The sequence below is a fragment of the Salmo salar genome, chromosome ssa04 (assembly GCF_905237065.1).
Source record: "Salmo salar chromosome ssa04, Ssal_v3.1, whole genome shotgun sequence".
NCBI lineage: Eukaryota > Metazoa > Chordata > Actinopteri > Salmoniformes > Salmonidae > Salmo > Salmo salar.
In genome coordinates this window covers 12,837,432-12,863,566 of record NC_059445.1, presented here as the reverse complement: position 1 = coordinate 12,863,566, position 26,135 = coordinate 12,837,432, and the positions used below count along the sequence as shown (strand labels likewise).

General features: G+C 44.9%; 2 protein-coding genes across 6 annotated transcripts in view; both read left to right on the top strand.

Moving 5' to 3' along the window:
* Positions 1 to 176: 176 nt before the first annotated feature.
* On the top strand, positions 177 to 5,266 carry trmo (tRNA methyltransferase O). 2 transcript variants are annotated; one of them, XM_045716223.1, is made up of 6 exons: positions 177 to 432; positions 569 to 714; positions 1,024 to 1,198; positions 1,464 to 1,621; positions 1,931 to 3,361; positions 4,882 to 5,266. In XM_045716223.1, exons 1-6 carry the CDS (start codon positions 347 to 349, stop codon positions 5,112 to 5,114), a joined length of 2,229 nt encoding a protein of 742 aa, XP_045572179.1. In that variant the 5' UTR covers positions 177 to 346; the 3' UTR covers positions 5,115 to 5,266.
* A 4,543-nt stretch (positions 5,267 to 9,809) lies between these two features.
* LOC106602331 (acidic leucine-rich nuclear phosphoprotein 32 family member B) overlaps positions 9,810 to 26,135 on the top strand; it is a 32,516-nt gene continuing 16,190 nt past the window's right edge. For 2 of the 4 annotated variants that reach the window (XM_014194908.2, XM_014194907.2), the window contains exons 1-6: positions 9,810 to 10,861; positions 13,664 to 13,813; positions 23,706 to 23,828; positions 24,095 to 24,266; positions 25,891 to 25,964; positions 26,047 to 26,089. In XM_014194908.2, the coding sequence (XP_014050383.1) occupies positions 10,466 to 10,861; positions 13,664 to 13,813; positions 23,706 to 23,828; positions 24,095 to 24,266; positions 25,891 to 25,964; positions 26,047 to 26,089 (958 nt within the window). In that variant the 5' untranslated portion in view covers positions 9,810 to 10,465. The remainder of the gene's footprint in view (positions 10,862 to 13,663; positions 13,814 to 23,705; positions 23,829 to 24,094; positions 24,267 to 25,890; positions 25,965 to 26,046; positions 26,090 to 26,135) is intronic. The other 2 variants (XM_014194906.2, XM_014194905.2) reach the window with 2 other exon arrangements.

Sequence of the window (26,135 nt, the reverse complement as noted above, 5' to 3'; positions counted from 1 at the left end):
TTGACATTTCTCTAAACTGACAACCATTAAAAATAGTTATTTCTACGAGTTTCATCCATAACTCTCCAACAGGACACGAGTTTGATGTTTTGCTTCCCAATTTACATAATAATTTGCGCATGCTTGCTACAGCAGTCAGTCACCGCTTTCCATTAGTAAGTTGCTGGTTGGCCAGCTAGAAATGACGACACACATGTGCGGAAGCATTTCAGCAGAGATGTGTACTTTTGTTAGGCAGCATAAACAATCTCTGATATTTTACAACATTATCAGATGTTATTGTATGAATTCTGATTATTTAATCTAATCAATGACAAACTAGCAAAGCAATCAAGACGCTATCAAAATGTCTGCCACTTGCAACTGTACCGAGCATGTCAACAAACTCAACCAGCAGATATCTGTCATGCGAAAAGAAATCAAGAATCTCAGGTATGAAATGAATGCATAATGCAACGCATGGCATCTTGGAAAAAACATTTAGTTAAGTCGTTATCCGTATTACATACTGACTATATGCTGCTGACCATAATGTGTCAACACAGGTATTATAATGTTTCCCCCCCAGGCAATTGTTGGACAGTGCTGTTCGTTCTCATCGAAAACACATGACATCTCTCCAGTCTGCTTTGACACACATTGGCCAGAGTCGATCTCCAAAGAGTCAGCCAAGGCCACAGGCAGACCTTGAGACACAGAATTCACTTGAGAAAGGTAACCGGCTAAGGCACTCGATCTCTCGCTTATATCCCCCTCTTATATCTTCCTCGCATGACTTGTCTTGATCATTGTTTAGCTTTATCTGACTGGCACTTAATTATAACTTCTATTCAATATAGAATCAATATAGAAATATCGCACAAAGGATCATCCAATTATTAGACTTGCTTCCAATGAGAATCATTTTCAATGAGAATAACATATCTATAGATTGCATTTCAATCTGATATATGTTGGGTCGGGCACAAAGCTAGATAATGGACCTTTAATCATTGTTCGAATGTGTCAATGTCACCTTCACAGGGACCATCCAGACAGTCCCCATAGGTTACATCAGCTCCTGTTTCTCAGTGAAGAATGGCACCCCCAGACAGCCAACCATATGTGGGCCCTCCAGAGCCACCCTTCAGATCCAGCAGAGTGTCTTCAACAACCCTGAACACTCACTGGTCGGCCTGGACAACTACTCTCATGTCTGGTACGTACTAGAGACTGGGATAGGGTGCTAGACTTAGTAGAGGGGGTAGCTAGCTAAACTTAAGGCTGTTTAAGAAGGTAGCAATTGCATAAAACAATCTGTATTTTTTGCAAAGACAGTTCTCTCATTAGCTAAACGTATCAAGGATGTCACAATCATTTTCTTAGTCATGAACTGTTTTGATCAACTTACATCCCAATATTCCCAATTTGTCTACACATGTACAAGAAATACATTAGCCTGCTTTCACTCATTCCATTTCCAGGGTCATCTTCCTGTTCCATAAGAATGGCCACCTGAGTTATAAGGCTAAGGTGAAGCCACCCAGACTCAACGGCCAGAGGGTTGGGGTGTACTCCACACGTAGCCCCCACCGGCCCAACGCCCTGGGTCTGACCCTGGCCAAGCTGGACAGAGTCACAGGTTAGTATCAGTTGCCAAAACCAGCTCGAATTGTTTTGCTCTTCTGCGCAGTGTGATGGTGCTCCGTCTAAAGGTGCGTCCCCAAATATATAACCCCCAGAATGTTGCAGTCTCATTTCAGATTGAGCAGTACATTGTGTGTGAGAGAGAGTTTGTGGGTGTGTTCAACATCATTGCAGGTATGCTTAGGCTTATTGTCCCCATAATTGCTAAGCTTGGCATGCCATAGGCACACTTGTTCAGTGTCGAACTTCCTGCTATGTGGATTGGTGTATTTTATGAAATAAACAGTTCACTTTCTACTTTAAGGTGACACACTTCATCTGAGTGAGATAGACATGATCGAAGGAACCCCTGTCCTCGATATCAAACCCTACATCTCTGACTATGACTCCCCACACAGTAGACTGGACATTGACACAGATACTTATGACTCTGGCGTCCAACCTGAGAGCACCAGTGTACCATCAGAAGAGGGGACCACCAGTGTACCATCAGAAGAGGGGACCACCAGTGTACCATCAGAAGAGGGGACCACCAGTGTACCATCAGAAGAGGGGACCACCAGTGTACCATCGGAAGAGGGGACCACCAGTGTACCATCGGAAGAGGGGACCACCAGTGTACCATCAGAAGAGGGGACCACCAGTGTACCATCGGAAGAGGGGACCACCAGTGTACCATCGGAAGAGGGGACCACCAGTGTACCATCGGAAGAGGGGACCACCAGTGTACCATCGGAAGAGGGGACCACCAGTGTACCATCGGAAGAGGGGACCACCAGTGTACCATCGGAAGAGGGGACCACCAGTGTACCATCGGAAGAGGGGACCACCAGTGTACCATCGGAAGAGGGGACCACCAGTGTACCATCGGAAGAGGGGACCACCAGTGTACCATCGGAAGAGGGGACCACCAGTGTACCATCTGAAGAGGGGACCACCAGTGTACCATCTGAAGAGGGGACCACCAGTGTACCATCTGAAGAGGGGACCACCAGTGTACCATCGGAAGAGGGGACCACCAGTGTACCATCGGAAGAGGGGACCACCAGTGTACCATCGGAAGAGGGGACCACCAGTGTACCATCGGAAGAGGGGACCACCAGTGTACCATCGGAAGAGCGGACCACCAGTGTACCATCGGAAGAGGGGACCACCAGTGTACCATCAGAAGAGGGGACCACCAGTGTACCATCAGAAGAGGGGACCACCAGTGTACCATCGGAAGAGGGGACCACCAGTGTACCATCAGAAGAGGGGACCACCAGTGTGGAGACGCTGCATTCAGACTCAGTAGCTTCTTTCTCCTGTACTGTTGATCCCCAGTTGGACTTGGGGGTTGAGAGACAGGATAGTCATAACGCAGACCCCAGAATACTCCACTCAAAAGACAAATCCAAAGTTCACATCCTCCGTCCAGGCGATGCCTCCAGCTCTTCTGCTTCGAAAACCCTGGGCAAAGACCTCACCACTGTGCTGGGGGAGCTCAAGGCCTACATTAGCGAGGGAGATGACTGCCTCACCCTGGGGAGCTCTGTAGGAAAGTCTCAGGCTTCAGATGGCCCTAATGCCAAGCCATTGGAGCCAGTGGAGGATAGTGCTAGGCCTTGCTATGATGAAGAGGCCTACAGCACCATCGCTGGCTGGATCAGGGAGCCTCCTGTGACCAGTCTGGAGGTGCGCTTCACCCCCCATGCAGAGAGAGAGCTGGGGGAGTTCCTTGCCCCCATCAGTGCAGGTAAGCCTATGCATTGGGAAAGTATTCAGACCCCTTGACGTTTACCATATTTTGTTACATTACAGCCTTATTCTAAAATGGATTACATTTTGTTTTAAATCCTCAATCTACACACACTACTTCTTGGACATGATTTGGAAAGGCACACACCTGTCTATATAAGGTCCCACAGTTGACAGTGCATGTCAGGGATTGTCCGTAGAGCTCCGACACATGATTGTGTCGAGGCACAGACCTGGGGAAGGGTACCAAAACATTTCTGCAGCATTGAAGGTCTCCAAGAACACAGTGGCCTCAATCATTCTTAAATGGAAGAAGTTTGGAACCACCAAGACTCTTCCTAGAGCTGGACGCTCGGCCAAACTGAGCAATCGGGGGAGAAGGGCCTTGGTCAGGTGGGTGACCAAGAACCTGATGGTCACTCTGACAGACTTCCAGAGTTCCTCTGTGGAGATGGGAGAACCTTCCAGAAGGACAACCATCTCTGCAGCACTCCACAAATCAGGCCTTTATGGCATAGTGGCCAGACGGAAGCCACTCCTTTGTAAAAGGCACATGATAGCCCACTTGGAGTTTGCCAAAAGGCACCTAAAGGACTCTGCCCATGAGAAACAAGATTCTCTGGTCTGATGAAACCAAGATTTAACTCTTTGGCCTGAATGCCAGGCGTCATGTCTGGAGGAAACATGGCACCATCCCTACGGTGAAGCATGGTGGTGGCAGCATCATGCTGTGGGGATGTTTTTCAGCGGCAGGGACTGGGAGAGAGATCCTTGATGAAAACCTGCTCAGGACCTCAGACTGGGGCGAAGGTTCACCTTCCAACAGGAAAATGACCCTAAGCACACAGCCAAGACAACACAGGAGTGGCTTCAGGACAAGTTCCTGAATGTCCTTGATTGGCCCAGCCAGAGCCCAGACTTGAACCCGATCAAACATCTCTGGAGAGACCTGAAAATAGCTTTGCAGCGACGCTCCCCATCCAACCTGATAGAGCTTGTGAGGATTTGCAGAGAAGAATGGGATAGACTCCCCAAATACAGGTGAGACAAGATTGTAGCGTCATAGCCAAGAAGAATCAAGACTGTAATCACTGCCAAAGGGGCTTCAACAAAGTACTGATTAAAAGGGTCTGAATACTTATGTAAATGTCATACACAATTCAATCCATTTTTATAATAAGGCTGTAACGTAACAACATGTGGAAAAAGTCAAGGGGTCGGAAGTACTTTCCGAATTCACTGTAATTCTCCCCGAGCCGAGGTTGACTTGAGAGCTTTATTGCTTTTTAAAAGGACTGAGTTGTGCATTCATCCACCAGAGAGCTCCATAGTGGCGCCAATTGTTTTTGCAGTGGGTTTGTATAGATACCATTGCATCTCATGCCTAAACTATCCTACCAAACTAAAGTCAATGGTATTAAAAAAAGTAATGTTTCTCCGTCATCCATTTTGCCATAATCGTTAAAGTAGATCTATGTTCACTGGCTTCTTCCTCTATGAATGTCCCCGTTTCTCTAGAATCTCGTGACCGACCCAGGTTCCGGTTCCTGCGCGGTCCAAAAGAGGCTGCGGCCGCCATCAGAGGGGTCCTATCTGCTGACCCCAGGTCAGTGTATCGGAGGAGCCGCTGTAAGGACAGACTCTTCTTCTTCACCTTGGACACGGCAGACATCACCTGCTGGTTCGGACAGGGCTTCGCTGAGGTGCTCCGGGTCAGACTCGTGGCTGTTGGAAAAGAACTGGCCAGCTGAATGGTTCAGGTTCTATATGATCCTAATGGTTCTATGGAATGATTTTGGAATCAGCTCTCAAGAATAGTTTTACAGGTGAATCTGAGAAAATATGAATATTTAACTAAATAAATGCAATGTTATAAACAACTGTTATTAAAACATGGATTTTATTTTTCCTGTGAAGATAGTGCTTGTTGAAATGGTTGGTTATACCGTATGATCGTACCACATTATTTGACTAAGTAAGTTACATTATAGGGCATTTTTTCCAAGCACCTCTAGGCTGGGAGAGAGCACCTCAGTACACTGCAGCGCACACTATCACTTATCAGATGGAATCTTTATGGTTGAGTTCTGTTTAGTAAAAGCGTGTTCACTACCATTACTATCCAAGTTAGATTGTTGCACAGTTTTAATATTGACTCCGCTATGATAGGATATGGATTCCAAAATTGCTTCCAGTATTTCCCTTGACCTTTGTCAACCTCTCAGTTTTAGTAATCCAATGTCCAGTACAAAGTCTTTTAAATTCTGGGATTTATATTGGGAACTTAATTGCTCTCTGTCTATATCCAGTGTGACAACAGTCTGTGGGATTGGTCAACTTGCCTGGCATAGATTTACTACTAGAACCACTCCCCTTTCCAATAGCAACAGCAAGTCACTCTTTCACACTACTACTTTGTATTCTTGTGTGTGTGTGTGTGTGTGTGTGTGTGTGTGTGTGAGAGAGAGAGTTGGAGGCTCGGAGTCACACACATAGTGGGTATTTTCATTTGAGGAGACACTGTTTTTAGAGTCAGCAAATTACAACTAATTAATAGTGTGTTGTTAAATCGGATGTAAAGAGTTCACTGAACAGAGAGAAAACAACAACGCCTTCACCAGTTGATTTGTCTAATGGGACCACTGAATCTCCACCAGGCTGACTTCATCCTCCAAGCACTGGACTATGTATCGACAAGCATGATCACATGGTGCTGTGGTACGCTGCTCAGGTAGGTAACGGTCCTATCAATGACCTGCTGTGTCTGTATTAAAACGTTAATACCAATCATCGAGTGGGACAGATGCATTGAGGTGAGGATTAGATGCAGATGAGAAAAAGTTTGTTTTTGTATACAACTTGTCTTGGAATGTTTTGTATTTTGTATGAAAATAAAACAAATACTGTCTTATGAATAAAATTACTAAAATCTAATTTGGGCTTTACTGTGACTTCCATTGAATTTTGTCTTTGTGAACATGCAGCGTCTGAAACGTTTGAAAATAATACCATACACTAAACAAACACAACAGCAGGTGGCAGTAATGGGTAAAAGCCGACCCATAGATTTACGTGAAGGCGTTGGATTTGACGTTAACGGTTTATAGCCAATAGCAGCGAACCTATTCATGTTTGAATGAAGAACAGGCGGTTGACGTTTATTCCTGCAGCAGGTTTGTTTACTTCATTCAAAAACATTTTATTTAGCAAATATTTTAAGTAGCTGTTCATAATAACCATATGAAATTGCTCTGACTTTTATTTACAGCGCTTTGTAGCCGAATAATTTAAATAGGGTCACGTTTCATAACGTTAGTCAGTAACTCTAACTACTGTAGCTAACGGCAATTTACCTAACGTTACACAAATGTCCCCGTGAAGTTCAAATTCTGTTTTATCGCTGTCCATTAACACAGTGAGTAATATGCCCAATGGTATGGGTATTAGCTAATTTAAGTCAACGTAATCTTCCGTGGCCCGTTAACGAGTTACATACTGTACATTGGGGTGTATTAATTCCGGCGATTCTGTTGCAAAACGTTTTTTAAACGGAACGAAACCTACCTGGATTTGTCCAATAGAAACTCTCGTTTTAGTTGCCAACGAAACTTGTTGCCAATTAGTGGTGGAAGATTACACCCCAGGAGTGAGTTCTTTAGTAAATAAGGATTTGTCCTTAACTGACTTGCCTAGATAAAGGTTAAATACATCAAATAAAAAATACATTGCAGAACGTTTCGTCTGTTGCAAAATGTTCTACAAGGGAACCATTTTACTCCAAACCAAAAACATGTTTCCTCAAAAACGAGTTTCTATTGGGGAAATGTAGGTAGGTCCCGCCCCATTTCGCTCAGTTTGCTGATGGAATCTGACTAATGAATACACCCCAGCACTTTTGTCTAAAAGCTAGCTAGCTAGGCAAGTTGGTAACGTGTCTGATATGGCTCCAACAATAATACCAGGTTGTTTGTATTCTGACAGTAGCCCAGCCACTTAAGCTATCATCATCATGTTCACGAGACGATTACTACCATTGTACCCTCCAAGCTCATCACTAAGCTAAGGAGCCTAAGACTGAACACCTCCCTCTGTAACTGGATCCTGGACTTCCTGACTGGCTGCCCCCAGGTGGTGAGGGTAGGAATCAATGCATCCACCACACTGACCCTCAACACGGGGGCTCCTCAGGAGTACGTGCATAAGTCCCCTCCTATACTTCCTGTTCACCCGATACTACGTAACTGCGCACAACTCCCAACACCAATATTAAGTTTGCCGACGGTGGGAGGCCTGGTCACTGACGTCGATGAGACAGCCTATAGCAGGGATGGGCAACTGATGGGGGTGGGGGCCACAAAAAAACAGAACTCATCATAAGGGGCTGCGGTGGCTCGTGGGCGAGCTACTTTCCTGCAATTCTACTTATTTTGCCATAGGATGGAGGCAAATGTTTGCAGTTTTTAATATGATAACTGATGATCAATGGGCCCCACCCCAGTCGGTAATTCGACCTTGCTTACTACGAGTTTAGATAGCTGGCCGCTAGACTAACTTACCAATCTAAAAATGCTTTGCTGACATGGGCTAATTAAGTGACTGCTGATGCACAACCACATTTTGAAATTGCACCTTCTGTATTCTAACTCTCAACAGTAAATTGAGACACTTTTTTTTTTTTTCTCCGCAGGCCTACAAAAGTTGACCATTCCTGGCCTATAGGGAGGAGGTCAGAGACCTGGCAGTGTGGTGACAGGACAACAACCTCTACCCCCAACGACAGCAAGACAAAGGAGCTGATCGCGGACTACAGGAAACGGAGGGCCGAGCATGTCCTCATCCACATCAACAGGGCTGTAGTGGAGCTGGTCGAGAGCTCAAGTTCCTCGGTGTCCACATCACTTAAAGCCAATTTATGCCTACTCTGTATTTGCGATCCGGAGGGTTTGACATAATGGCGGAGCCTCCAGGGGCCAAATCAAGCTCTGTACCATATTGCCTTGCTTCTCCCAAATTTTGTAACAATGCCTAAGGCTCTGTATAGCTCCACATTGACATGATTGGTTGATGGTAGGTGGTGGCAGGAGGTGCTGTATAAACAGAAACTCACTTCCTTGACAACTTGTTTCACAAGAGCAAGAAGTATCAACGCTTGGACTTCTGCGGAGGCCACATGGCAGTAAATACTGTACGGCCACTGCAGATGTCCGATTGACCATGCAGAGCCTTTAAAGATCTATCATGGTCCAAACACACCAACACAGTTGTGTAGAGGGCACGACAATGCCTCTTCCCCCTCAGGAGGCTGAAAAGATTTGGCAAAGGCCTTCAGATCCTCAAAAGGTTATACAGCAGCACAATTGAGAGCAGCTCCCTGCCATCCAGGACGTCTATACTAGGCGGTCTCAGAGAAAGGCCCCAAAAAATGTCAGACTCCTGCCACCCAAGTCACTGTTCTTTCGGCTACCACACGGCAAGTGGTACCGATGGACCAAGTCTGGAACCAGCAGGACCCTGAACAGCTTCTACCCCCAAGCCATAAGACTGCTAAATAGTTAGTTAAACCTCTTAAGGAGCTGCCCCTTTTTTTTTTTTTTAATTTCGCCTGAAATGACATACTCAAATCTAACTGCCTATAGCTCAGGCCCTGAAGCAAGGATATGCATGTTCTTGGTACCATTTGAAAGGAACCACTGAAGTTTGTGGAAATGTCAAAGGAATGTAGGAGAATATAACACAATAGATCTGGTAAAAGATCATTCAAAAGGCACTCGCACATCTGAGCAATCTTTTTTTCAGGTGCATGGTAACGGTTGAACAAGATGAAGGAAAAAGGAAACCGCACACTGCTCTTGATAGCATCACTGATCTTTAATTAGCTTATGTATCGGTCTCACGGCCTTCGTCAGAGCTTTTGTGAGTTTAAAAAAAATTTGCACCCTTATGTAGACCTAGCCCCACCCACATCCATTCCACGCATCGAAAGGGATTGAAGCGAAGGAAAAACAAATAAGTGCTACCAAATATAACAATATGCATTTCATAAATATTTTAAGTGTGTAAATAAGACGTATTAAACACGTCTGTAAAACCACACTGAGGACATAGACCTTCCGAGCAAGTTTTCATTAATCATTGGGTACATCGTACGAAAAACAGTAATCTTAAATAGGGGCATAGTTCATGTTCAAATTCACAACATAACATACATAGGCAAAAGATGATACAAATTGCATACCATTGCATTTCTGTTCAAATTTTCTATCAAGACTGCCCAAATATGGCAAATGTTTATTAATAACTTATGTTCAACATTGTGCACTCTCCTCCTACAATAGTATGGTTTTCTTTCACTGTAATAGCAACTGTAAATTGGACAGTGCAGTTAGATTAACAAGAATTTAAGCTTTCTGCCAATATCAGATATGTCTATGTCCTGGGAAATGTTCTTGTTACTGACAACCTCATGCTAATCGTATTAGCCTACGTTAGCTCAACCGTCCCGTGGAAGGGACACCGATCCCGAAGAAGTCAACTGACTTGCCTAGTTAAATACATTCCAAAGTATAATTTCACCTGGTCATCTAAGTCGGGCATTTCAACAGTGGCAAGCACAGCATTCTCCCTCCAAATTTGTGACATTGTGTTGTGTGACAACTGCACATTTTAGTGGCCTTTTATTGTCACCAGCACAAGGTGCATCTATTTAATCATCTTCTTGATATGCCACACCTGTCAAGTGGATGGATTATCTTGACAAAGGATAAATTGCTCACTAACAGAGATGTAAACACATTTGAGCACACCATTTGTGAGAAATACGCATTTTGTGCATATGAAACATTTCTGGACTTGAATTTAAGCTCATGAAACATGGGACCAACAATTTCCATGTTGTGTTTATATTTTTGTAAAGTGTAATTTTTCTCTTCACTTGTAATTTTTTTCTTTTCACTAATACTCTCCCGACCGTAGATTTCTTACATACACCACCACCCCATTCCCGAAAATGGATTGCGCCTACAGACAGTGAGTCACGTGGCGGTGCTTGCTTTATAAAGCAGGCAGACGGGCATCCAGTTTAACGATTCGATTTAATGTTAGAATGGGTAAAAAGAGAGATCTAAGGGACTTCGAGCGTGGTATGATCGTCGGTTCCAGGCGCGCAGGGTCCAGTATATCACAAACGGCCGCCCTCCTGGGCTTTTCACGCACGACAGTGTCTGTGGTTTACCGAGAATGGCGCGACAAACAAAAAACATCCAGTCAGCGCCAGTCCAGTGGGCGTAAACAGCTCGTTGATAAGAGAGGTCGGATGAGATTGGAAAGAATCGTGCAAACTAACAGGCGCGCTACAATTAGACAAATAACGGCGCAGTACAACAGTGGTGTGCAAAACTGCATCTCTGAATGCACAACTCGTCGATCCTTGTCACGGATGGGCTATTGCAGCAAACGCCGGGCAAATGAGGAGTGGAAAAACACCGCCTGTGTAGATAAGGTAAAGGAGTCAATGGACACACAGCGTTACAACATTGACCAGATTGTCGCACATTCAACAAATCTGATCTAACAAAGTGGATATTCGTCAGATCAGGTCCGATTTTGATATATATGGCTGTTTTCGCTGCATAACATTTTAAAAGTTGTCCCTTTTCAGACTTAGAAGTAACTCCCGTTCATATAAACTGGTTAGCATAGCTAGCATACAGAAATCGGTGGTAGTCGGTTATAACTAATTACGTTGATTGGTGACGATGACCTGAATGTATTGGGGTTGACATCAGTATTATACTGATTTTACCTCAACAACAAACAATAGCCTTAAGTTCGATTGACCCCTTTACCTTATCTGTTGTTGCGAGCGGTCAGCGAATGTTTGTTATTAAAGCATAGAAATGCTGTTTATCTTTTTCATTCTTCAGGCGTGATGTCATACGTTGGCCCCGTTTATTTATAGAAGGACCCATATACACAGTGTATATACAAAACAGTAGGAACACCTGCTCTTTCCACGAGACTGACCAGGTGAAGGCTGTGATCCCATGTTGTTGTCACTTGTTAAATCCACTACAATCAGTGTAGATGAAGGTGAAGAGACAGGTTAAAGGATTGTTGAGCCATGAGACCATTGACACATGGACTGTCTATTTGTGCCATTGAGGGTGAAAGAGAAATACAAAAATGTAAGTGCCTTTGAACTGGGTATGGTAGTAGGTGCCAGGCACATCGGTTTATGTCAAGAATTGCAACGCTGCTGGGTTTTTCATGCTCAAATCAAACTTTGTCACATGCGCCGAATACAACAAGTGTAGACCTTACCGTTATATGCTTACTTACAAGCCCTTAACCAACAGTGCTGCTCAAGAGGAGTTAAGAAAATATTTACCAAATGGACTAAAGTTTAAAATAATAAACACAATAAGAATAACAAGGCTATATACAGGAGGTACCGAGTAGAGGTCGACCAATTAATCGGAATGGACGATTTAATTTGGGCCGATTTCAAGTTTTCATAACAATCGGTATTTTTGGACACCGATTATTTTTTTTTTACTACACCTTTATTTAACTAGGCTTGTCAGATTAAGAACACAATTATTTTCAATGACGGCCTAGGAATGGGGGTTAACTGCCTTGTTCAGGGGGGATTCGGGGATTCGTTTTTGCAACCTTCCGGGTTACTAGTCCAACGCTCTAACCACCTGCCTTACATTGCACTCCACGAGGAGCCTGCATGGCAGGCTGACTACCTGTTACGCGAGGGCAGCAAGAAGCCAAGGTAAGTTGCTAGCTAGCATTAAACTAACCATAAACATCAATGCCTTTCTTTACAATCAATACACAAGTATATATTTTTAAACCTGCATATTTAGTTAATATTGCCTGCTAACATGAAATTGTCTCACTGCTCTTGCGTTCATTGCCTGGCTCGTTGCGAACTAATTTGGCCGGAATTTTACGTGACATACGTTCCGTATTTTATCTAACAGGTGGCATCCCTAAGTCTAAATATTGCTGTTACATTGCACAACCTTCAATGTTATGTCATAATTATGTACAATTCTGGCAAATGAATTACGGTCTTTGTTAGGAATAAATGGACTTCACACAGTTCGCAATGAGCCAGGCGGCCCAAACTGCTGCATATACCCTGACTGCTTGCACGGAACGCAGGAGAAGTGACACAATTTCCCTAATTATAAGAAATTCATGTTAGCAGGCAATATTAATTAAATATGCAGGTTTAAAAATATATACTTGTGTATTGATTTTAAAGAAAGGCATTGATGTTTATGGTTAGGTGCAACGACAGTGCTAAATCATCACCCGTTTGCCGAAGTAGGCTGTGATTCGATGAGAAATTAACAGGCACTGCATCGATTATATGCAACGCAGGACACGCTAGATAAACTAGTAATATCATCAACCATGTGTAGTTAACTAGTGACTATGTCAAGATTGATTGTTTTTTATAAGTTTAATGCTAGCTAGCAACTTACCTTGGCTTCTTGCTGCCCTCGCGTAACAGGTAGTCAGCCTGCCATGCAGGCTCCTCGTGGAGTGCAATGTAATGCAGGTGGTTAGAGCGTTGGACTAACAAGGTAAAATCTGTCATTCTGCCCCTGAACAAGGAAGTTAACCCACCGTTCCTAGGCCGTCATTGAAAATAAGAATGTGTTCTTAACTGACTTGCCTAGTTAAATGAAGGTGTTAATTATTATTTTTAGTATTTTTTTATTTTTTTTTAATCGGCCAAATCGTTGTCCAAAAATACAGATTCCTGATTGTTATGAAAACTTGAAATTGGCCCTAATTAATCGGCCATTCCGATTAATCGGTCGACCTCTAGATGTTACCCCATTGAAAATGACATTTTAAAATGGCTAAGGTTAGGTAAGGGTTAAGGTTTTGGGTAGGGATGTCCCAAGGATCTCAGATGGCACTAACCGTTATTGTTGGGCCAATAACCGAAAGGTCTCTAGTTCAAATCCCCAAGGCGACAAGGTGAAACATCTGTGGGTGTGCCCTAGAGGCACTTAACCCTAATTGCTCCAAGGTCGCCGTAGATAATCAGACCCTGGCAGAGACCCACTCTCCGAGGGTGTCTCAGGACATTTGTAAAATAGAAATAAGCACTCAGATTATTATTTATCATGTATGCATAAAATAAAGTTTGCATTCTCAATTGAGTTTGTAGTGCAGCTGTAAACAATGCACGCATACATAAAAAAAAATCTAATCTTTGAATTTCATCGATTTTACAATTGTACACATTACATTTTTTTTTAAATCCTTATAGGTACGGGAACTTGTCCTGGACAACTGCAGATCAAATGAAGGGAAAATCGAAGGCCTCACAGAAGAATTCGTCAATCTGGAATTCCTCAGTTTGATAAATGTTGGCTTATTGTCAGTTTCCAACCTTCCCAGACTTGGGAAACTCAAAAAGGTAATGTTTTGCTTTATTTTATACATACTCACTCAGTTTTCGAACACCTACTCACTCAAAGTTTTTTTCTTTATTTTTACTATTTTCTACATTGTAGAATAATAGTGAAGACATAAAAACTATGAAATAACACATATGGAATCAAGCATTAGCCCCAAAAAATGTTAAACAAATCAAAATGGATTTTATGTTTGCGATTCTTCAAATAGCCACCCTTTGCCTTGGTGACAGCTTTGCACACTCTTGGTATTCTCTCAACCAGCTTCAACTGGAATGCTTTTCCTTCACTCTGCGGTCCAACTCTTCCCAAACCATCACAATTTGATTGATTTTGGGTGATTGTGGAGGCCAGGTCATCTGATGCAGCACTCCATCAATCTCCTTCTTGGTCAAATAGCCCTTACACAGCCAGGAGGTGTGTTGGGTCATTGTCCTGTTGAAAAACAAATGATAGTCCCACTAAGCGCAAACTAAATGGGATGGCATATCGCTGCAGAATGCTGTGGTAGCCATGTTGGTTAAGTGTGCCTTGAATTTTAAATAAATCACTGACAGTGTCACCAGCAAAGCATCCCCATGCCATCACACCACCACCTCCATGCTTCGCAGTGGGAACCACATGCAGAGATCTTCCGTTCATCTACTTTGTGTCTCACAAAGACATGGCGGTTGGAACCAAAAATCTCAAATTTGGATTCATCAGACCAAAGGACAGATTTACACCGGTCTAATGTCCATTGCTCGTGTTTCTTGGCCCAAGCAAGTCTCTTCTTATGTGTCCTTTAATAGTGGTTTCTTTGCAGCAATTTGACCATGGGGTGGCAGCGTAGCCTAGTGGTTAGAGCATTGGACTAGTAACCGAAAGGTTGCAAGATCGAATCCCCAAGCCGACAAGGTACAAATCTGTCGTTCTGCCCCTGAACAAGGCACTGTTCCTAGGCCGTCATTGAAAATAAGAATTTGTTCTTAACTGACTTGCCTAGTTAAATAAAGGTAAAGAAATAAGTAAAAAATGAAGGCCTGATTCACAGTCTCCTCTGAACAGTTGATGTTGATGTGTCTGTTACTTAAACTCTGTCAAGAATTTATTTGGGCTGCAATTTCTGAGGCTCATAACTCTAATGAACTTATCCTCTGCAGCAGCGGTAACTCGGTCTTCCATTCCTGTGGCGGTCCTCATGAGAGCCAGTTTCATCGTAGCTCTTGATGGGGTTTTTGTGACTGCACTTTAAGAAATGTTCAAAGTTCTTAATTTTCTGTATTGACTGACCTTGACTGTCGTTTCTCTTTGCTTATTTGAGCTGTTCTTGCCATAATATGGCCTTGGTCTTTTTAATTGAAATTACCTCATGAAACTGGTTTAGAGAATGCCAAGAGTGTGCAAAGCTGTCATCAAGGCAAAGGGTGGCTACGTTGCAGAATCTCATAATATATTTGGATTTTAACATTTTATTTGGTTACTACATGATTCCATATGTGTTATTTCATAGTTTCGATGTCTTTACTATTATTCTACAATGTAAAAATAAAGAAACCCTTGAATGAGTAGGTGTTCTAAAACTTTTGACCGGGTGTGTGTGGAGGAGCCCTTTTTATACATTTTTTTATACGAAAGCTTACTCTTCTAGTAAAAAAGTGACATTTGTTTTCTTTTGAAAAATGGCTTCAATTCAGTCCCTAATGGCACCCTATTCCTTATGCAGTGCACTACTTTTGAGGGCTCTGGTCAAAAGTAGTGCACTATGTAAGGAATAGGGTTCCATGTGGGACATGGTCATTGTTTTCTGAAAGACTGTTACTTGCTTGGGCATTTGACAGAAGTGACTGCTCAAAGTATTGCAACAGTGACAATTTTGTTTTGGCTCTACTCCAGCACTTTGGATTTTAAATTATACAGTGACTTGAGGTTAAAGTGCAGAATGTCAGCTTTAATTTGAGGGTATTTTCATCCATATCGGGTGAACCTTTTAAGAAATTACAGTACTTGTACAGTCGGCCCATTTTAGGGGACCAAATGTATTGGGACATTCACTTATACTGTACCTTCAGAAAGTATTCACACCCCTTGACTTATTCCACATTTTGTTGTTACAACCTGAATTTAAAATTGATCAAATTTAGATTGTTTTGAGGCCTCCTGGGTGGCGCAGTGGTCTAAGGCACTGCATCGCAGTGTTAGCTGTGCCACCAGAGGCTCTGTCGCAGCCGGCCACGACTGGGAGGCCCATGGGGCGGTGCACAATTGGCCTAGCGTCGTCCGGGTTAGGGAGGGTTTGGCCGGCAGGGATATCCTTGTCTCATCGCGCACTAGCGACTCCTGTGGCGGGCCGGGCGCAGTGCACGCTGACCAGGTCGCTAGGTGTACGGTGTTTCCTCCGACACATTGGTGCGGCTGGCTTCCGGGTTGGATGCGTGTCTTCCGGGTTGGGTGTCTTTTACACATCGTTTTAAAGCAAGCATCTTACACGGTAAGCTTCGATTTGTTCTGTGTTTGAGCTATAGCTACATGGCATGGGGGGTATGAAATGAATCCTTGGGTTGGTTGGAACAAATCTAGCCTATAGACAATTATCTGATGTATGACTTAATGGCAACATCGAAGTGGCGCCGACAGAGAAGGTCGCTTCGCGTTCTTAGGAAACTATGCAGTATTTCGTTTTTTTATGTATTATTTCTTACATTGTTACCCCAGGAAATCTTAAGTCTTATTACATACAGCTGGGAAGAACTATTGGATATGAGAGCAACGTCAACTTACCAACATTACGACCAGGAATATGACTTTCCCGATGTGGATCCTCTGTTCGGACCACCACCCAGGACAATGGATCTAATCCCAGTAGCCGACCCAAAACGGTGCCACAGAAGGGGCAGACAGAGCGGCCTCCTGGTCAGGTTCCGTAGACGTGCACATCGCAATTAGCAAGAGGGTGATTCTGCAGGTGGGGACCACAGACCACTTCTCAGTTCCTATGCTTCCTGGCTGATGTTTTGGTCACTTTTGAATGCTGGCGGTGCTTTCACTCTAGTGGTAGCATGAGACGGAGTCTACAACCCACACAAGTGGCTCAGGTAGTGCAGCTCATCCAGGATGGCACATCAATGCGAGCTGTGGCAAGAAGGTTTGCTGTGTCTGTCAGCGTAGTGTCCAGAGCATGGAGGCGTTACCAGGAGACAGGCCAGTACATCAGGAGATGTGGAGGAGGCCGTAGGAGGGCAACAACCCAGCAGCAGGACCGCTACCTCCGCCTTTGTGCAAGGAGGAGCATTGCCAGAGCCCTGCAAAATGACCTCCAGCAGGCCACAAATGTGCATGTGTCTGCTCAAACGGTCAGAAACAGACTCCATGAGGGTGGTATGAGGGCCCGACGTCCACAGGTGGGGGTTGTGCTTACAGCCCAACACCGTGCAGGACGTTTGGCATTTGCCAGAGAACACCAAGATTGGCAAATTCGCCACTGGCGCCCTGTGCTCTTCACAGATGAAAGCAGGTTCACACTGAGCACGTCACAGACATGACAGAGTCTGGAGACGCCGTGGAGAACGTTCTGCTGCCTGCAACATCCTCCAGCATGACCGGTTTGGCGGTGGGTCAGTCATGGGGTGGCATTTCTTTGGGGGGCCGCACAGCCCTCCATGTGCTCGCCAGAGGTAGCCGGACTGCCATTAGGTACCAAGATGAGATCCTCAGACCCCTTGTGAGACCATATGCTGGTGCGTTTGGCCCTGGGTTCCTCCTAATGCAAGACAATGCTAGACCTCATGTGGCTGGACTGTGTCAGCAGTTCCTGCAAGAGGAAGGCATTGATGCTATGGACTGGCCCGCCCGTTCCCCAGACCTGAATCCAATTGAGCACATCTGGGACATCATGTCTCGCCCCATCCACCAACGCCACTTTGCACCACAGACTGTCCAGGAGTTGGCGGATGCTTTAGTCCAGGTCTGGGAGAAGATCCCTCAGGAGACCATCCGCCACCTCATCAGGAGCATGCCCAAGCGTTGTAGGGAGGTCATACAGGCACGTGGAGGCCACACACACTACTGAGCCTCACTTTGACTTGTTTTAAGGACATTACATCAAAGTTGGATCAGCCTGTAGTGTGGTTTTCCACTTTAATTTTGAGTGTGACTCCAAATCCAGACCTCCATGGGTTGATAAATTGGATTTCCATTGATTATTTTTGTGTGATTTTGTTGTCAGCACATTCAACTATGTAAAGAAAAAAGTATTTAATAAGATTATTTAATTCATTCAGATCTAGGATGTGTTGTTTAAGTGTTCCCTTTATTTTCTTGAGCAGTATATATCGTCTCTTTCTCTATGATTCACAGATCCTTCCAGCCCTTTCTCTCTCTTCCTGGTTTGTCTTGACCCCTTATCTGTGGGTCGGCCCCACCTTCTGAGGTGGGGTTCCCCTTGCTTCTGGAAATTGTAGTTTTGGCAGTCGACCATTTTGTGATCTAGTTCTGATCGGGGTGGCCATTTTTAGTGAAAGGGCAGAGCCCGTTTATTAGCTCTGCTCTCACATATCTGCCATTTATCACTCAACCCCCCCCCTTCTTTGCCACAGGCACGTTCACGCAAATGAGCAGGGACCCTGGACATTTTATTTTGGTGTTTTTCCAGAGTCAGAAGAAGGCCTCTTTAGTGTCCTCTAAGTTTTCATAACTGTGACCTTAATTGCCTACCGCTGTAAGCTGTTAGTGTCTTAACGACCGTTCCAGGTGCATGTTCATTAATTGTTTATGGTTAATTTACATTTATGTCATTTAGCAGACACTCTTATCCAGAGCGACTTACAAATTGGTGCATTCACCTTATGATATCCAGTGGAACAACCACTTTACAATAGTACATCTATATATTTTTTTTGGGGGGGGGTTAGAAGGATTACTTTATCCTATCCCAGGTATTCCTTAAAGAGGTGGGGTTTCAGGTGTCTCCGGAAAGTGGTGATTGACTCCGCTGTCCTGGCGTCGTGAAGGAGCTTGTTCCACCATTGGGGTGCCAGAGCAGCGAACAGTTTTGACTGGGCTGAGCGGGAACTGTGCTTCCGCAGAGGTAGCGGGGCCAGCAGGCCAGAGGTGGATGAACGCAGTGCCCTTGTTTGGTTGTAGGGACTGATCAGAGCCTGAAGGTACGGAGGTGCCGTTCCCCTCACAGCTCCGTAGGCAAGCACCATGGTCTTGTAGCAGATGCGAGCTTTAACTGGAAGCCAGTGGAGTGTGCGGAGGAGCGGGTTGACGTGAGAACTTGGGAAGGTTGAACACCAGACGGGCTGCGGCGTTTTGGATGAGGTGTAGGGGTTTAATGGCACAGGCAGGGAGCCCCGCCAACAGCGAGTTGCAGTAATCCAGACGGGAGATGACAAGTGCCTGGATTAGGACCTGCGCCGCTTCCTGTGTGAGGCAGGGTCGTACTCTGCGAATGTTGTAGAGCATGAACCTACAGGATCGGGTCACTGCCTTGATGTTAGCGGAGAACGACAGGGTGTTGTCCAGGGTCACGCCAAGGCTCTTAGCACTCTGGGAGGAGGACACAATGGCGTTGTCAACCGTGATGGCGAGATCATGGAACGGGCAGTCCTTCCCCGGGAGGAAGTGCAGCTCTGTCTTGCCGAGGTTCTGCTTGAGGTGGTGATCCGTCATCCACACTGATATGTCTGCCAGACATGCAGAGATGCGATTCGCCACCTGGTTATCAGAAGGGGGAAAGGAGAAGATTAATTGTGTGTCGTCTGCGTAGCAATGATAGGAGAGACCATGTGAGGATATGACAGAGCCAAGTGACTTGGTGTATAGCGAGAATAGGAGAGGGCCTAGAACTGAGCCCTGGGGGACACCAGTGGTGAGAGCACGTGGTGCGGAGACGGATTCTCGCCACGCCACCTGGTAGGAGCGACCTGTCAGGTAGGACGCAATCCAAGAGTGAGCCGCGCCGGAGATGCCCAACTCGGAGAGGGTGGAGAGGAGGATCTGATGGTTCACAGTATCAAAGGCAGCAGATGGGTCTAGAAGGATGAGAGCAGAGGAGAGAGAGTTAGCTTTAGCAGTGTGGAGAGCCTCTGTGACACAGAGAAGAGCAGTCTCAGTTCAATGATCAGTCTTGAAACCTGACTGATTTGGATCAAGAAGGTCATTCTGAGAGAGATAGCAAGAGAGCTGGCCAAGGACGGCACGCTCAAGAGTTTTGGAGAGAAAAGAAAGAAGGGATACTGGTCTGTAGTTGTTGACATCGGAGGGATCGAGTGTAGGTTTTATGAGAAGGGGTGCAACTCTTGCTCTCTTGAAGACGGAAGGGACGTAGCCAGCGGTCAAGGATGAGTTGATGAGCGAGGTGAGGTAGGGGAGAAGGTTTCCGGAAATGGTCTGGAGAAGAGAGGAGGGGATAGGGTCAAGCGGGCAGGTTGTTGGGCGGCCGGCCGTCACAAGTCACAAGATTTCATCTGGAGAGAGAGCGAGAGGGGAGAAAGAGGTCAAAGCATAGGGTAGGGCAATGTGAGCAGGACCAGCGGTGTCGTTTGACTTAACAAACGAGGATCGGATGTCGTCAACCTTCTTTTCAAAATGGTTGACGAAGTCATCCGCAGAGAGGGGGGGAGGAGGATTCAGGAGGGAGGAGAAGGTGGCAAAGAGCTTCCTAGGGTTGGAGGCAGATGCTTGGAATTTAGAGTGGTAGAAAGTGGTTTTAGCAGCAGAATCAGAGGAAGACAATGTAGAGAGGAGGGAGTGAAAAGATGCCAGGTCCGCAGGGAGGCTAGTTTTCCTCCATTTCCGCTCGGCTGCCCAGAGCCCTGTTCTGTGAGCTCGCAATGAGTCGTCAAGCCACGGAGCAGGAGGGGAGGACCGAGCCGGCCGGGAGGATAGGGGACATAGAGAGTCAAAGGATGCAGAAAGGGAGGAGAGGAGGGTTGAGGAGGCAGAATCAGGAGATTGGTTGGAGAAGGATTGAGCAGAGGGAAGAGATGATAGGATGGAAGAGGAGAGTAGCAGGAGAGAGAGAGAGAGCGAAGGTTGTGACGGCGCAATACCATCTGAGTAGGGGCAGAGTGAGTAGTGTTGGAGGAGCGCGAGAGGGAAAAGGATACAAGGTAGTGGTTGGAGACTTGGAGGGGAGTTGCAGTGAGATTAGTAGAAGAACACCATCTAGTAAAGATGAGGTCAAGCGTATTGCCTGCCTTGAGAGTAGGGGGGAGACGGTGAGAGGGTGAGGTCAAAAGAGTAGAGGAGTGGAAAGAAGGAGGCAGAGAGAAATGAGTCAAAGATAGACGTAGGGAGGTTAGTCACCCAGAACTGTGAGGGTGAGCCATCCTCAGGAAAGGAACTTATCAAGGCGTCAAGCTCATTGATGAACTCTCCAAGGGAACCTGGAGGGCGATAAATGATAAGGATGTTAAGCTTGAATGGGCTAGTGACTGTGACTGCATGGAATTCAAAGGAGGAGATAGACAGATGCGTCAGGGGAGGAAGAGAGAATGTCCACTTGGGAGAGATGAGGATTCCAGTGCCACCACCCCGCTGACCAGATGCTCTCGGGGTATGCGAGAACACGTGGTCAGACGAGGAGAGAGCAGTAGGAGTAGCAGTGTTTTCTGTGGTAATCCATGTTTCCGTCAGCGCCAAGAAGTCGAGGGACTGGAGGATAGAATAGGCTGAGATGAACTCTGCCTTGTTGGCCGCAGACCGGCAGTTCCAGAGGCTGCCGGAGACCTGGAACTCCACGTGGGTCGTGCGCGCTGGGACCACCAGGTTAGAGTGGCAGCGGCCATGCGGTGTGAAGCGTTTGTATGGCCTGTGCAGAGAGGAGAGAACAGGGATAGACATACACATAGTTGAGAGGCTACAGGAGAGGCTATGCTAATGCAAAGGAGATTGGAATGAAAATTAACTAAACAACTGGGGAAGCGAGAGAGCAGGGCCTCCCTCACTAACCATTCACTGAAACACTCAAATATAACTTTTCCAACTTCCACTTTAGAAATTATAATTGATGTAAACTACAGTGGTTCAATGTTTCCAGGAATAGGCTCAAACTTAGTTTATTCAGCTAGATAACTTGGTACAGTATTCTTCCGTGAAACCCACCCAGTGCACCGTATCCTATGACGCCGTAGCTAACTAGCATGCTAGCGTCCAATAACACACGGTTAGCACCAATACTTGGTTACAACAAACTTCCAATGGAACTTTACCTAGCAGGGTCTTGTAGATGACCTGGAGCCAGTGGGTTTGGCGACGAGTATGAAGCAAGGGCCAGCCAACGAGAGCATACAGGTCGCAGTGGTGGGTAGTATATGGAGCTTTGGTATAAGGCTTAGCCTTATTCGCACAGGACTAGTATTACTAGAGAATGTTGGTTATGTAATTATTACCCCAGAATGTCCGTTATTCCAGAGGACGATTTAGAGGGGATTAGTTTTTTCCAAACTGCCCCATGTTATTATTTTTTTCCAATTAATTGACAGTTATGACAGAAGCCTGGAGGTTTTTTTTGTAGGCGTGAAGATATTTCAACATGTCCAGCTGATAACAGGGCTACACTAAACATACCAAACCATCTTTGGGATAGTGTCGTGTCGCCATAATAAGTGAAGTGTGATCATAATCATTTTGGCGATCCGCCGTACGTCCTAAATGCCCCCCATCCTTCAGATGTGAGCTAAACGGTGCACTTGAGATGTGTTTTCAGGCTATGGATGTGAACTTAATTCCAAAAGGTTTAGGTCAGTTGTATGCTGCTTTGCGATCTAGTAAAAGCAAGGTTTACATTAAGTAGGCGCAATTTATTTTTAGTGACGCATTTGGCAATATTCAATAATGAGCACAAAACATTAATAAAAGCATTCACTGCGAAAGTTGATACATGTAGGCCCTTCATATATAGGCTATATGCAGCACTTCATTCAATTAATACAATCCGTTTTCTTACTCAAACCGTGAGCAACACCTGTCAAACTCAGACATTTCTCTCAAAACACAGGGATGTCTATTCATACAGGACTAGTATTATCAGAGGACCTTGGAGTTCACCAAAAAACAGTAGGTTACTCTAGCTGGAATTGTTACTCTTGTCATGTACAAACCGCGGACAGCGACCACATCCAACACGGGAGAAAGCACGTTTGTTATAAAATATTAGATTTTAGTGTTGCACCATTTATTTTTGCATAATATAACCATATACAATTTCAGTATCACATGTCTTACAGTGATGTGATGGACAGTGCCATCCCCGTGGCCACCGCAATGGATTAGTCCACTGAGACGAGCACAAATCAGATGAGGAGTCTTGTGTACCATGCGACTGCTTGACTAAAGAAATCTTGGTCAATCAACAGCCTGTCGACCAAATAATCAACCAGTTGACTAAATGGGGTCAGCCCTAGATGCTAAATGATTACGGATAATCCTGAATGAGCCATGAATAATGTTGAGAGTTGGACGCAGAAATATCATAGCCCCCCCAAAAATGCTAACCTCCCGTTATTGTAATGGTGAGAGGTTAGCATGTCTTGGGGGTATGCTATTTGGGGGTATGCTAACAAAATAATCTGAAACAACCAAAACAAATAGCAAGTACATCCAACAAATTTGTGCAGTCACGAGCTTGATGTAGTCATTGCGTGCTATGAATATGGGACCAAATACTCAACTTTTTAACTACTTTAATACACAAGTGAATTTGTCCCAATACTTTTGGTCCCCTAAAATGGGAGAACTATGTACAAAAAGTGCTGTAATTTTGAAAATGCTCACTTGAAAATACTCAAAATTGACAGTCTTCACTTTAACCACAGTCGTTGTATCATTTCAAATTGTACAGTCAAAACAACAAATGTCAGTGGCCAAACACTTTTGGAGCTCACTGTATATCTTCACATTATGTTGCAGTTGGAACTCAGTGACAACAGAATCTCTGGTGGCCTTGACGTGCTAGCAGAGAAACTCCCCAACCTCACACATCTAAATCTAAGCGGGAACAAACTGAAAGACATCAGCACGTTGGAACCTTTGGTAGGTACACCAAACTCCCGGTAGAGCACAATACATTGCGACACCATCTCATTGTCTCAGGCTATGCCTCAAATGACACTATTCCCTATATAGAGTTTTGACCATAGACCTAGTTGGCAGTGTGATGTTTGTTTCCCTATGTGGCTCTGGTCAACATTAGTTTGCTAGCCTATATGGGGAAAAGGTGTGCTCTCAAATCTAATTAGAGATTTATTCAGGCAGTGTTGTTCACCCCCTAATTACCCTACACCCATTTGGTCCCACAGAAAAAGCTGGATAGCCTGAAGTCTCTAGACTTGTTCAACTGTGAGGTGACCAACCTGAACTACTACAGGGAGAGTGTTTTCAAGCTGCTCCCTCAGCTCACCTACCTGGACGGGTACAATGTGGAGGACCGAGAGGCATCTGACGTGGATTGGGTGGACGACGACGATGAGGGTTGGCAACCATTTTGTTTTTTTCCATGTTTTGAGGAAGTATAAGAAAATGAAAATGCAGTTGTAATTTGAGTTGAGAATGTGGGTCTTCTGTAGCTCAGTTGGTAGAGCGTGGAGCTTGCAATGGCATAATAGTGGGTTTGATTCCCGGGACCACCCATATGTAAAATGTATGCACACAACACTGCAAGCAACTTTGGCTAAAAGCATCTGCTAAATGGTATATCATTATACACTGAACAAAAATAAACGCAACATGTACCAATTTCTAATATTTTACTGAGTTAGTTCATATAAGGAAATCAGCCATTTCAAATAAATTCATTAGGCCCTAATCTATGGATTTCACATGACTGGGAACACAGATATGCATCTGTTGGTTACAGATACCTTAATGGTAGGGTCGTAGATCTGAAAACCAGTCAGTATCTGGTGTGACCACTATTTGCGTCATGCAGCGCGACACTTCTCCTTTGGATAGAGTTGATCAGGCTGTTGATTGTGGAATGTTGTCCCACTCATCTTCAATGGCTGTGCGAAGTTTCTGGATATTGGCTGGAACTGGAACAAGCTGTCGTACAAGTTGATCCAGAGCATCCCAAACATGCTCAATGGGTGACATGTCTGAGTATGTAGGCCATGGAAGAACTGGGACATTTTCAGCTTCCAGGAATTGTGTACAGATCCTTACGACAAGGGGCCCTGCATTATCATGCTGAAAGATGAGGCGATGGCGGCAGATAAATGGTATGACAATGGGCCTCAGGATCTCATCATGGTATCTCTGTGCATTCAAATTGCCAATGATAAAATGCAGTTGTGTTCATTGTCCGTAGCTTATGCCTGCCCATACCATAACCCCACCACCACCATGGGCCACTAATGTTCACAACGTTGACATCAGCATTCCGCTCGTCCACACAATGCAATACACAAAGGTGAGCATTTGCCCACTGAAGATGGTTACGACGCCAAACTGCAGTCAGGTCAAAACCCTGGTGAGGACAAGCACACAGATAAGCACGCAGATGAGCTTCCCTGATACGGTTTCTGACAGTTTGTGTATAAATTATTCGGTTGTGCAAATGCACAGTGTCATTAGCTGTCCGGGTGGCTAGTCTCAGACGATTCCGCAGGTAAAGAAGCCAGATGTGGAGGTCATGGCTGGCTTGGTTACACGGTCTGCGGTTGTGAGGCCGGTTGAACGTACTGTCAAATTCTCTAAAATGATGAAGGCGGCTTATGGTAGAGCAATGAACATTCAATTCTCTGGCAACAGCTCTGGTGGACATTACAGCAATCAGAATGCAAATTGTGTTGTGACAAAACTGCACCATTTAGTGGCCTTTTATTCTCCCCAGCACAAGGTGCACCTATGTAATGAGCATGCTGTTTAATCAGCTTCTTGTCATGCCACACCTGTCAGGTGGATGGATTATCTCGGCAAAGAGATGCTCACTAACAGGGATGTAAACAAATTTGACAAATAGGCTTTTTGTGCGAATGGAAAAATTATTGGATCTTTTATTTCAGCTCATGAAACATGGGACTCATGCAAGCGGATTCTATTGTGTTGGGTTTTTCGACAGTGGATGTGATGTATTTCTTTGCTCTTTTTTTTTTAGGAGGAATGAAGGATGAGGATGGAAAGGAGGAAGACTTTGACGAGGAGGATGATGAAGTCAGCGGCGACGAAGAGGTAAAGCCCCTTTTTTTGGTTTGTTTGTGACCCAAAAGATCACCGGGGGATATGGTTTGAAAGCACTGTCCTATCTCCCCAGGAAGAAGACCTTGGTATTGATGATGAGGACGACAATGATGATGGTATGTCATTCTTGTACTTTTTGTCATAATCTTATGTTAAAAAGTT